The sequence below is a fragment of the Penicillium lagena genome (genome assembly GCF_028827675.1).
Source record: "Penicillium lagena strain IBT 129212 chromosome Unknown utg000005l_segment0_segment0, whole genome shotgun sequence".
NCBI lineage: Eukaryota > Fungi > Ascomycota > Eurotiomycetes > Eurotiales > Aspergillaceae > Penicillium > Penicillium lagena.
Genome location: NW_026623226.1, coordinates 455277 through 468027, shown reverse-complemented (window position 1 = coordinate 468027; position 12751 = coordinate 455277). Strand labels below are relative to the sequence as shown.

The 12751-nt window shown below is 54.1% G+C and overlaps 5 protein-coding genes across 5 annotated transcripts; 2 read left to right on the top strand and 3 right to left on the bottom strand.

The window, feature by feature from the left end:
* Positions 1-208: 208 nt before the first annotated feature.
* Positions 209-4234, bottom strand: mdr1 (ABC multidrug transporter Mdr1; the record flags this gene model as incomplete). The annotated part of the gene is made up of 1 exon (XM_056978781.1): positions 209-4234. The coding sequence occupies one exon, from the start codon at positions 4232-4234 to the stop codon at positions 209-211; it is 4026 nt and encodes a 1341-aa protein (XP_056831824.1).
* Positions 4235-5069: 835 nt separating this feature from the next.
* N7510_006855 (60S ribosomal eL39 domain-containing protein) lies at positions 5070-5584 on the top strand (the record flags this gene model as incomplete). Its single annotated transcript, XM_056978780.1, has 3 exons — positions 5070-5177; positions 5234-5334; positions 5536-5584. 3 exons carry the CDS (start codon positions 5070-5072, stop codon positions 5582-5584), a joined length of 258 nt encoding a protein of 85 aa, XP_056831823.1.
* Positions 5585-6436: 852 nt separating this feature from the next.
* On the bottom strand, positions 6437-7171 carry skpA (SCF ubiquitin ligase subunit skpA; the record flags this gene model as incomplete). Its single annotated transcript, XM_056978779.1, has 4 exons — positions 6437-6679; positions 6752-6919; positions 6975-7060; positions 7123-7171. 4 exons carry the CDS (start codon positions 7169-7171, stop codon positions 6437-6439), a joined length of 546 nt encoding a protein of 181 aa, XP_056831822.1.
* A 768-nt stretch (positions 7172-7939) lies between these two features.
* On the top strand, positions 7940-9796 carry smp3 (glycosylphosphatidylinositol-alpha 1,2 mannosyltransferase smp3; the record flags this gene model as incomplete). The annotated part of the gene is made up of 3 exons (XM_056978778.1): positions 7940-8048; positions 8224-8626; positions 8662-9796. 3 exons carry the CDS (start codon positions 7940-7942, stop codon positions 9794-9796), a joined length of 1647 nt encoding a protein of 548 aa, XP_056831821.1.
* A 1002-nt stretch (positions 9797-10798) lies between these two features.
* N7510_006852 (putative UV excision repair protein (RadW)) lies at positions 10799-12332 on the bottom strand (the record flags this gene model as incomplete). The annotated part of the gene is made up of 7 exons (XM_056978777.1): positions 10799-10915; positions 10965-11456; positions 11515-11850; positions 11905-11984; positions 12056-12131; positions 12205-12252; positions 12315-12332. The coding sequence occupies 7 exons, from the start codon at positions 12330-12332 to the stop codon at positions 10799-10801; spliced, it is 1167 nt and encodes a 388-aa protein (XP_056831820.1).
* Between the last annotated feature and the right edge of the window lie 419 nt (positions 12333-12751).

Sequence of the window (12751 nt, the reverse complement as noted above, 5' to 3'; positions counted from 1 at the left end):
TAATGCATACATCGAATGGAGAGGGTAAGATGTGGTAAAATAGAAGAGGATAGATATAGGAGATGAGATGGTTGGATGTTTCGTGGTATGAAACGAAAGAGAAGAGAGGAGGGGGAAAGGGGTATAAGATGATTAGATCCAAAAAAGAAAGAAAGGAAAGGAAAGGCAGGGAAGAAAACGCTGGTAACACAACAGATGCAACCAAAGATCAATGGGTCTTCCCCAGACTCTGGAGATTGACCAGTTCATAGTACCGGCCTTTATTCTTCAGCAGCTCGTGGTGGGTGCCGTTCTCCACGATCTTGCCCTGGTCAAAGACATAGATCATATCAGCCTTTTGGATAGTGCTGAGTCTGTGCGCGACGGCAATAGTGGTACGGCCACGGGCCGCAGCATCCAAGGCCGCCTGGACGACCTTCTCGGACTCCGAGTCCAGCGCCGAGGTAGCTTCATCCAGAAGAAGAATCTTCGGATTGCGCAGGAGGGCGCGCGCGATGGCGACGCGCTGCTTCTGGCCACCGGATAACATACCGCCTTTGCTGCCAACAACCGTGTTGAAGCCGTCCGGGAGAGACATGATGAAGTCGTAGATGTTGGCATCTTTGCAGGACTGGACGAGGGCTTCTTCAGGGACGTCCTCGGCGTCTGTGCCTAGCAGGATGTTCTCCTTGATGGTGCCCTGGTACAGGGTTGGCTCCTGGCTGACGAGCGACAGGTGGCTGCGGTACGAGTTGACGTTGAGGTCGGCGATGTTCTTGCCGTCGACGTAGACGCCTCCCGAGAGGGCGTCGTAAAACCGCTCCAGGAGAGCGATGGTTGTGCTCTTGCCGCATCCGCTGGGTCCGACTAGGGCAATGTACTGGCCGGGCTGGACGCTCAGGTTCAGGCCGCGCAGGACGGGTTGTTCGGGCCGGGTTGGGTAGCGGAAGTGCACGTCGCGGAACTCGATGACGCCGTTGACGGTGTCGAGCTTCTCGCCCTCGTCAGACCAGATGTCGATGGCAGGGCGGCGGTCGAATAACTTTCTAAACTCGGCGGCAGCGTTCTTGGCCTTGCCCATGTCCGGAGAGAACGAGAACACTGTCCCCGCGGACTGCGCACCGAACAGGATCTCACTGAAGCAGACGAAGAACTGAAAGGTGGAGTACTCGTGCTTTCCGAGCAATGTACCACCATACCAGAATCCCAGAGCAACGCAGAAGAACACCAGCGCTTGGGACATGGAATACAGCGTCGACGACCTGATGACCGACATGAGACTCGAGTGAGCCTGTTCCTCGAGCTGGCCGTGATACACCGTCCAGACATCTGCCTCGCGCGTGAGGGAAGCCACAGTGCGAATGGCCGAGGTGGCTTCGCAGGCATAGCTGGCAGACCCTTCATAAGCCAACTTGGAGCGCTGCTGGAACGCAGCGAGCATGTAAAACCGGTAGAAGCCACAGGCAAGAAGAACGGGAACGACCGAAATGCAAACTAGAGCCAGCTTCCACCCAAAGGAGAGGGAGATGACCATCGCGGCGATGAGGGTTGTGGAGGTCATCAGGATCGTGCCGAGCGTCTGTCCACTGATACCAGACAGATGCTTCGTCTCTGTTGAAAGGAAAGAAGTCAGGGCACCAGTGCTGTTTTCCTCTTTATCGAAGAAGTTGATATCCTGACGGAGCATGGTCCGGAATGCTTGGCTGCGCGCCTTGCGGATAAGTCGCTCAGAGCTAAAGGCAAAGGCGAGGCCGTGGATCGAGAAGGTAAAGAACTGAACAATGCCAACGACCAGGAACATCAACGACCAAAAGTCGGCTTGGGATCGTAGCTTGCCGTACATGCTCGCGGGCAGAGACAGCGCGCTGATCGCGTGGGCATACAAGAAAGCCTGAGCGGGCTGGCCACCGCCAGCCAGGACGGAGAAAAAGAGACCGACAACCATATACTTCCACTCTTCCTTGTTAAACGAGGCGATAAACTTGATCAGAGTCCACAGGGAGTACTTGTGGCGAGCCTCTGAGCCCCTCTTCGAGAGAACAACGCTCGAAACCGACTTGCGAGTATCGGTGCGTTTGAAATCCTCCTCGGGGAGAAGAACGTCATCTTTCAACACACTCGCGCCACTGGCGACAGATTTGACGCGCGACAGGTGCTTCTTGGTGATGGAAGTCTCGTCGTCCTCATCCGAGGACTCCTCAACCAACGCATCAGCTTCCTTCTCCTCGTTGATGCGTTGCGCCTCCACGAGGCTGTGGTAGGGACCACCCTTCTCAACCAAATCGTCGTGAGCACCCTGCTCGACAATCTGTCCGTTGACAAAGACCACAATATTGTGCGCGGATTTGATGGTGGATAGGCGGTGGGCAATCACAATCGTAGTGCGACCCTCAGCGGCCTTGTCGAGTGCCGCCTGGACAACACCCTCGGACTTTGTATCCAGGGCCGAAGTGGCTTCGTCCAGCAGCAAGATCTTGGGGTCGCTCACAACCGCACGAGCGATGGCAATACGCTGCTTCTGACCACCAGACAGCAAGAAACCCCGCTGACCGACGTTAGTCTCATATCCTTCGGGAAGACCTGTGATGAATTCGTGGGCGTTGGCCATCTTGGCCGCATCCTCGATGAGCTCTCGGATTTTATCCTCCGGTTCTTGCTCAAATCGAGTTCCTATAAGACCGTGGCGAATGTTCTGATAGATGGTCGTTCCAAAAAGCACCGGCTCCTGACTGACGAGCGAGACCTGCTGACGGAGCCAACGCAAGTTCAGTCCCTGGATATCATGGCCATCTAGCAACACCGTGCCACCAACGGGCAGATAGAAACGCTCGACCAGGCCGACTATCGTGCTCTTTCCTGAACCAGACGGCCCGACCAGTGCGGTGGTCTTTCCAGCGGGGATCGAGAGCGAGATGTCCTCCATGACAGTCACCTCCGGACGAGAGGGATAGATGTGCTTGACATTGCGGAACTCAATATCACCCTCGACATGCTCGAGAGTCATGCCCTCATCCGTAGTCGGGTCCACCGGCGACACGCGGTCAATCGTGCTGAAGATCTTCGCCGCAGCAGCCACCGCACTCGTAAAGGCCTGTCCGTTCGGACTGACATTCCCCAAACTAAAGGAACCAATGAGGATAGCCATGAGAATCGTCAGGACCTGGCCCACATCGACCTTGTTGTCGACCAAAAACCGCGAGCCCATCCAGAAACCCAGACCGTAGTTCAGGAACATGATACCAAACATGGCGCCCACCATCACACCCAGGGCCATCTGTAGACGCATACCCCACCGTTCGGCGACCTGCAGATGCGCTTCATACTGCTTGGCGAGCTTATCCTGGGTGCCAAATGCGGTCGCGTTCCGAATGGAACTGATCACCTCCTCGGCAACCGTTCCACCGGCACCGGTGCTCTCCAGCGAGAGCTTGCTGAACTTGATGATGAACCGCGAACCACCACCCATGATGAGCACCAGCGCCACAATGGTCGAGGTACAGATGCCCGCCAGAGGGGCATATTTGATATAGGCGACCACAAAGGCCGTCACGAACGTGGCCACGGCGGTCAGGGTCAGGCCGACCTTTTCGGACACGCCGTCCTGGATCAGGTTGGTGTCGGCGGTGATGCGGGTGGTGACCTCGCCGGCGCCCAGCTTGTCAAAGTAGGCAATGTTCTGGCGCAGAATCGCTTCGAGGTAGTGCTCGCGGATCTTCTGGGTGACGTGCTCGCCGGTATAGATGAAACCGACGGTGCTGATATAGACGGTGACGAACTCGGCAATGCCCAAATACACAAAGTACAGGACATTCTTCGTCAGCTCGTGGTAAAAGGCCGCGTAGGAGGTTTGGTTGAGCGCGATGGTCTTGAAACTGGTCGCTAGGGATCCGAAGAGAATGGTGAAGAGGGGCAAGGCCGCGCCGGCCGCAATGGCGCAGATGGCGCTCACCACGAGGATGAGGATGTCCATGTGGGAGGCATAGCGATACAGGCCGAAAAAGGAGATCTTCACGACGGGCGCATCCAGCTGTTTCTTCAGGATGGCCTTTTCGTGCTCGGGGAGGTGGGCGAAGACCGCATCGTCGTCGATCGAAATGGCGGTCTTGTGAGCTTCTTCTTTTTCCTTCCCGTTGGCCGAGAGGGTCGAGCCCGAGTCGTAGGTGTGGTCGCGCGGCTTCTCTTCTGACCCTGGTGCCGTCACAGTCTCCTCCACGGCCTTCTCGGCGGAGACAGCACCTTCCTCCGGCTGCTGCATTTTGTAGTTGGATAAGCGACGAACGCGACAAGAAGATGCGGGTCACTTCGTCACGGGGTGGAGCTACTCCATTCAGTTTTGGCGACAGGTGAGTTGAGTTGAAAGAGAAGAAGGAAAAGGACAGACAGGATCCAAGGGAGTCCAGGGATTTCAGACAGCCAAATTAATTAATGAATGATAAGCAGGAATTTCGGAGAACAAATGTACCCGAGAGATCAAATCTTTCGGAGGGCCCAGCTTCCGGGGACACTATGCATGCACAGACCGTGGAATTAGGTCGACGCCTTCCCGATCGATCTATATTATATTACGGTCGTTGTTGTTCCCCGTACTCTCGCACGACGTGTAGTTCTCTCTCTACTCTAGTAGGGACATGTAGGTACACCACATTCCGGCGCAAGGGCATGCCAGGGACCACCCTTCCTTGGGAATATGTGACATGCTCGGCATGAGAGCCACCCCGTGGTGAAACACCTGGACCACGTAACCCACTAGGACATAAACGACATGATGACTCTTAGGCTAAGCGACAGACTGACGTTTTGCCTCTGGGAGCTTAGCGCCGGGTTTGGCCAGCACCCGAGCCAGGTGGCACTAATTATTAATTATGGATGCCTGATTTGGGTCCGGTAGGTGCCAAGGACGACAGGCAGAGGGGTTTTCTTCCGCAGCGTGCTGACCGACATTTGACTCCGTTCGGCATATCGGAGAGACCGATTAGGTAGGGATCATGGAGCGAGGACGAGCCTCATGCATGACAGGGAATCGAAACAGTGGATGCCTTAATCATAAAATTGATGCCTGAAAAATTGTCCTGCCTCAGGCACCTAATCACATGACCTTCCAAGCGAAGCCAAGCCCCAGCCGCACACAAACCACCCGAACTCCCGACAACTTCTTCCCCATCCACCAGCTCGCCATCGCGACACCCTTCAAGATGCCGGTATGTGCTGGACACAATATCGAACGGCCTACGAGATACTAATCCACCCCGTCTAGAGCCACAAGTCCTTCCGCACCAAGCAAAAGATTGCCAAAGCCCAGCGCCAGAACCGGCCCATCCCCCAGTGGATTCGCCTGCGCACCGGCAACACCATCAGGTAAATCTCCCTGCTGCCAATACCCCTGTTCCTCGCGGTGGATTGGAACCGATCGATCGGGCTACAAAATACGGGTTGGTTTGGGGGAAGGAGACCAGAGTTGGGAGATGGAGATGAAAGATGAAGATGGAAATTGAACGAGGAACCATATTTGCCGGATCATCCAGACACAGCAAAACTAACACCCTCTTCTTCTCACAGATACAACGCTAAGCGGCGACACTGGCGCAAGACCCGCCTGAACATCTAAATTCGATACTTCTTGCTCGAATTTTTCCCGCTCCTCCGGTCCTCGGCTCGTTTCGATACCTCTGTTTCTGCGATGTGCTTCGATTCGATCCTCTCGATGTCGTGATACGATGCGATGTGATGTGATGTGATACTGCTTTTTTTCTCCGGGGCTTGGTTGCTCTAGTCGATGGAACTACGTCAAGTCCGGTCGGGAAGTTTTTGTGATGCAGTGTGTCTATTGTCAACTACCTCGTTCTTCATGGACGACAGATACTACATCCTTGGGCGTGGCGCGGTTAAGTGTTATGTTGTCTTCGCTGGTGGAACGGTGGTGTTGGAGCGGCGAGGAATGATGTTCTGCCTAAAGTCAAAAATGTGATGGAATCGAATTGAATGTCCTTTTGTCTTGCATTCATTCTCTTTCTTGTTACTTACTTCGTACCGTAAGCTCTGTCGGATGGCGGACATAAGATACCTACTACGTTGTACGGCTACATACACCTCACCCTACGACACACCACGGACTTATGGTTGAGCAATGACTTCATCGTCTCTTAATGCATCTAACCTGAACTCGTTGCCGGGGACAGATGGACTTCCTTTTTAAATCCATGGAGGCAGAGAGCAATTATCACTGTGATCCGCCTTGACAGCAGGAAGCAATGGTTCCCCACTAAGTCAAACGTCGATCGGTAGATGAAAAACACAACAGCGAGATAAAAGGAAGAGAAACAAGCGGCTTGACCCTAACGCCATCGGGCTCTTTCACCCGCGAGTCTCAACATGATCAGAGCATTTCTTCGAATTGCAGGCAAAGGGAATCACAAGTCGTAAATGTGTAGAGCGAAGGAGAGGGGAAAGAGGGGAATATTTAGCGACTAGCAAGGATAAGTGAGTTAGCAGCAGCATCTTCAGTAAGGACAGGGCAAGAAAGAAAGACATACTCCTCAGCCCACTCGTTCTCGCGCCGGATCTGGTCCTCCTCCTCGGGCGTAAAGTCGTTCTGGATGTTGAAGGTCTTGCGGATCTCCTCGGGGGACTTGCCCTTGATCATATTGGCGACAGTCTTGCAGCCGACATCAAGGAGGGCCTTGATATCCAGGTAGTTGGCAGCCTGGTGGCGGGGTAGTGTGTTAGCATGGCAAACGAAGCCGCAGGGATGGTGTGTAGGCAGGGAGCAATATACCAAGATGATCTCGAACAGCATCTCCTGGTCGACCTGCATGAACTTCTGGTCCCACTCATCGATATCGGTCGTCTTGCGGCGGTTGTCGTCCTCGTCGCCCACGGTCGGGGGGTCGTTCTTGTGGTGGTCGCACCACTCGATGACCTTCTTCAGGACGGCCTCGTTGACCTATTTCACGATATCAGCGGCCGCTGATCGGAGACACAGGGGAAAAAGAACTGACGTTGGGGATGGGAATCGCCTCGCCGGAGTCGCCAAGATCTTCGAGCATGTTCTTGATCAGGACGGAGCGTTCGGCCACGGTGCGCTCTGGTGGGGTCTGAGTTAGTGCAGGCACCTTCAAGGAGGGTACAGTCCGATCAGCAACTTACCGACCGTGAGATCTACGCCATCGGAGCTGGTGAGAATGATGGAGCTCATGTTGCTGTTAGGTGGAGGTTGACTGGGTCAGGTCAGCGTCTGTGAAGGGGACAGTTGGCGGGGCGGGGTGTGGTGGGACTAACGATGAGAGAGAGGGAGTGGGTTGTATGGAAGAACGGGAGAGAGGAGTGTGAAAATATCTGACGGGCAAGTCTGGGGGTTCGATATGGATGGAGCAGGGTGAGTCGAAGGGAAGTGTAGTTAGTTAGTAGCTGGCCACCCGAACACGGAGGTGGAGGCTGTTAGTCAGTGACGAGGCTCTGCGCAAACAGTCAGTAGCCCCCACGGTGTGATGCTGCCTAGTAAGTAGGTAACTATGACTGGATCATGATGATTAGGCAAAATAATAACTAGGATGGGAGAAGATTATTATTCTCGAACTTCAAGTGAAGTTCGGTCAGTAGTAACACACCGTTCACATATATATTCTGTCAGGTATACAACTGGGCTTCGACAACCAACTCTATTATAGAAAAACACCATCTAGCCAAACAATAGGATAAACAGCGAGTCCAGTACGCAATAAAAATACTCAAGCATAGACACATACATAATAATTATCCCTATGCAGGGGGTGGTTGGTTGGTACAGACGGTACAGTGTTCAGCCGAGCATGATATCATCGCCATAATAATAATGCGCGTCGTGCTTTCTTTTTCCCCCTAACGCACCATATCTTCTCTTCCCTCTTTTCCTCTTACCTATGTTCTTGCCCTCTCTTCTCTAATTATTATTTCTCCAGCATGTTCTGGTCGCTCCCTCTGAATCATGTGGAGACGAATGTACCTGCTGCTGCTCTTAGTCCGTGTTTACTTCGCGCTCTCGCCCAGCTACTTGCATCCCGATGAGAATTTCCAGGGCCCCGAGGTCTTCGCAGGTACGTTTTATCTGGCTGTCTGCGCATGGCGACGCGTCTCCATCCCTTCTCCCGTGGCTGCAAGCAATGCGTTCCGAAAATCCAACTGTGAAAAAAAAACACCCAAACAAGGCCCCCCGGACATCCAGACCACACCCCCTTTCAGTCTATCCGCTCACATCTACCCCCCCAACAGGCCGCATCTTCTCCTATCCCTCATCTCTCACCTGGGAATTTACCTCCGACCACCCCATCCGCAGCGTCTTCCCACTATGGCCAACCTACGAGCTGCCCATGAGCCTGTTGCAGTGGTTCTACACCGAGATCGGCACCGGCAACCCACCGCCGCAACTGGTATACTACGCGCTGCGCGCGGGCATGTTCCTGCTGAGCTTTGTACTGGAAGACTGGGCGGTCTATGAGTTGGTGCCTTCGCCCCGCCATCGCCGCGCGACCGTCGTCCTGGTGGCCTCGTCCTATGTCACCTGGACGTATCAGACGCACACCTTCTCCAACTCTCTCGAGACGCTGTTGGTTGCTTGGGGACTAGTGCTGATTCGGCGCATTGTTGAGAATAAGGTGATTATTCTTGTACGCGTGTATGTGAGGGGATAGGCTAATCCTTGACTTATAGAAATACTCGTCCTTTTTTCCTACGCCGTGCTCTCGTTCATCGCCGTCGTGGGCGTGTTCAACCGCATCACCTTCCCGGCTTTTCTGCTGTTTCCCGGCTTGCAATTGCTGCCGCATTTTCGGCGCAAGTGAGTTTTGCTTGGATGGTTTGGTGGTGCCAGGCTAATTCACGGTTTAACTATAGACCCTCCTCCTTAGCCGTCTTCCTCGCGTTTGGATTTTTCTTCACCTCGATAGCTATATTCACTGACACGGCATTCTACCGTCCCACGGCCTCCTTTCTTGACATTATCCGCTCGCCCATCATCACTCCGCTCAATAATCTCCTCTACAACACTGACCCATCCAATCTCGCTGTCCATGGCCTCCACCCACGCCACCAACACTTCGTCGCCAACCTCTTCCAATTGCTCGGCCCAGCCTACATCGTGATGATCACCTCATTATTCAGTTGGCCGCTCGTGCCATCCTGGATGCGCAATGTGCGTGCCCTGTCCGCCCTCTCCGCCACGGTCTTGCTATCCCTATTCCCGCATCAGGAACCACGCTTCCTTCTGCCCTGCGTCCCGCTCCTCCTCAGCTGCATCCGCCTGCGCAGGTCGCGGCTCCTGCTCGCCGTGTGGGTGGTCTTCAACGCCGTGATGGGGTTTCTCATGGGCGTCTACCACCAGGGCGGAATTGTACCCACGCAACTGGCCATGCGCTCCATCGTCGAGAACACCATTGCCTCCCCGCATTCCGGCGTCGATGTCTTCTGGTGGAAGACCTACTCCCCGCCGCTGTGGCTCCTCGGCAACAAGCCCTCCAACGCCTCCGCCGATATCACAACCCATGACCTGATGGGCATCCCCGGTCTGGAGATGATCACCCGTCTCGACAACGTCGTCCCCGCCTGCTCAAAACCTACCTCTGTCTTCCTGGTAGCTCCCGCCTCAGCGACTTTCCTCGATCCATATGCTATCTCCGCGGCGCTCCGCTCCCCAAACCTGGAGCTCCTCCCACTCTGGCTATACCGCAAACACTTAAACCTGGATGACCTCGACTTCGGCGATGATGGCATCGTCGCTACATTGAAGAGAGTCATCGGACGTCGTGGTCTGCGCGTTTGGGCTGTGCGGAGGGTGTGTTCTCGTTAATCTTTCCGACGTCTCTTTCTTTCTCTATCTCCCTGACCTATTATTTTATTTACTCTGTTATTCTCATTCTAAAATGAGGGGTTTTTTTTCAGTCTTTTTTGGGGCGGGTTTTGGGGCAGATTCAGGAATATCTCTTCTCTTTCTTATTGAGCCGTGCTCCTTGTGTTTGTTTTTCGTGTATGTTGGATATTGGATGGTCGGATAGATAGATACCAGGTACCTACCTCACCAGCGCTCATCAGGATGGGCGAGTGAATAGCATGACAGTTACTCATCTCGATTTAGATTCGATCGTCTCCAGTTCAGTGCAAATGACGCGAAGAATGGTGGCGACTCCTTGTGATCATCTGCGAAGGTACAAAAGTGTACATCGTCACTAGACCAAAACATATATCGATAACAAGTTACTCCTAGGTACATAGATTATCTGTCCCTGTCAGTCAGCAGACCCGGACATTCCTTTTATTCTCGTGATCACTTCATCGGACCAAGTCATACCTTACAAACATGACTAAGTGGTCAGATCTATATCGAATGATTAAAAAAAAAAACCGGTAGATATGCATCTACAAATAATAAGTGGTGGACGACATACGGTAGAACCACCTAGCCATCGACAAATTTATAGCTACAAGACACAGGTCAAGCGAGAGAATCCCATTTTGCCCATTAGTTAAATACATGATCACAGTCGTATCCGGAGAAAGAAAAAGCGGGTAAAAGGGGAAAGTCCAGTGATGCAAAGAAAAGCCAAGTCGGTCAAGTCCACACGCTCAGCAATTCAAACGCCGGGCTAAGTGCTGCGTTGCATCTAGGAGACGACAGCTAGAGGCGAGGCGAGGGGAGTGAGTAGGTAAGTGGGAAAACTCTGCCATTATCAACTTCAGACAGACGGACAGGACAGGACAGGACAGGACAGGACAGAATGAGAGAGGTATTCATCAAGACATGAGAGGCGAGAAGATGGGAGAGATGCAGGGTTGGGCGTTTTTCTTGGTGTGTTTACTCCTCGTCTTCGTCCGGCTGGTCGAAGAGGAAGTTGGCCGCTAGCTCTTCGTTCTTGTCGCAGGCGAAGTAGGCCTGGATGACCGAGTCACGCGGGAAGCCCAGACGGCACAGCTAGAGCATGTTAGTTGAGATGGAGGCAAATTGAAAAAAGAAAACGTACTCGTTCGATGGCATCGCGCTCCTCCTCCGTGACCGAGATAGCCTGCGCGCCCGGCGGCAGAGAACCCTCCTCATCCTCCAGCTCCTCACTCAGCAGCTGCAAGAACTGCTCAGAGTTCTGTCCGATGATCTGGGCAATTTGCGGATTGCCCGCAGCCACCTGCTGCAGGATCGGCTCCAGCATGTGCGGCTGCTGCTGGACGAGCTGTCGCAGCTGCTGGAAATGGGGGTTATTGCGCAGGAAGTCCAGGTTGGGCAGAGCTTCGCCACCCGCAGCAGCAGCAGCACCACCGCCGCCTCCGGCAGCCCGAGCCCCACCACGACCACCACCCTCGCCGGCCTGAGCAGCGGCCTCGAACAGGTTGACGGGCTCCTCACCACCGGACGTGGGGACCGTGGGGGCAGGGGCAGACGGAGCAGCGCGCTCTTGCTGCTGCTGCTGTTGTTGCTGTTGTTGCTGTTGTTGTTCCTGCTGGACGTTCTCGGGGATTCCCTAGGTTTGACATTAGCGCGAGTCACTTAAATTTTTTTGAAAAAAGAAAAAAACTTACAGTCAGAAGATATTCGATGGCACGGTCAGGGTTGAAGAAAGCAGCACGCATGGCACGGTCGATGTCACTCCGGGCAAATCCCATAGCCTCCATCTGGGCCACTGCCCCCTCCGCTGCAGAACCCATCGCCAACGCGGAAGGATCACCAAAGGCAGGATCCTGGCTGGCCGTCTGCGCCGCGCCGGAAGTGGCGGGGGAGGGTGTAGCAGGTGCAGCGGGAGCAGTGGAAGCGGCGGGCGCAGGAGCTGGAGGAGCTGCTGGTGTCGACGCAGGGATTTTGGCTGCAGGGGTGGAGGGTGCCGGGGAGGCAGCAGACGAGCCGCCAGCCTTGGGTTGCTGATGGCAAAGCCGTTAGTGTCTAGTATAATCCATAATACGGGGCAGACCTACCTTGGAGGGCAGGCAAACCAAGAAGTCCTTCTCTTGGATGTTGTAGAACTCGACCGTCTTGTCATCTTGGAGAATCTTGCCTGCGGCAGAGAAGGGTGTGTCAGATGCAAAATTCAACCCACGAGGCCATCTCGCCGCGATGAGAACATACCAGAATAGATAACCTTCATCCGGTCGGCCTCATATTCTCCTTTCTCCTGGGCAATCTTCTGCTTGACCTCGCGAACCTGTTATGGAAACCTGTATTCAGCCCCGCACTGGAGTGACGTCGGCGAGTCGCATCCACGACAGGGAACATACCGTCTCGGAGGGTTCAACATCGACCACAAACTTCTCCTGCTTCAGATCCTATTGATAACAAGACCAGTCAGCCGTCGGCAGAGACAACAAAAGTGGCGGGGCACACTGACCTTGAAAGTGAGCTTCATTTTGCCGCCACTTGAAGCGAGAACAGCTAGAGCGGGAAGAGATGAAGAAGTAGACAAGGGCCTGAGAGATGGAAAGGAAAGAAGGGAGAAAGAAATGATGATCCCGGTTGATGTCAAAGGCAGAAACAGACGAGGAAGAGAGAGGGGCGCAGGCCAAGGTGATGCCGCAACACACGCGGGCTCGGCTAGGCGGTGGCAGATACCTCACCGCCTTGTAGTATACCATTGGGGATACTTCTTTGTTGTGGTTGTGTGCTCAGGAAGTGTCCATGATATGAACTATGATGGCAGAGCGAGATGGACACGCTGATCTGATTTGACTAGATGGCCACTTTTACCCCTCGAGGCCTAGGCCGCCTCTTCGGTCCCATCCATGGCAACAACGCCGAGGCAAGCAAACAACCTGACCATAACATTCG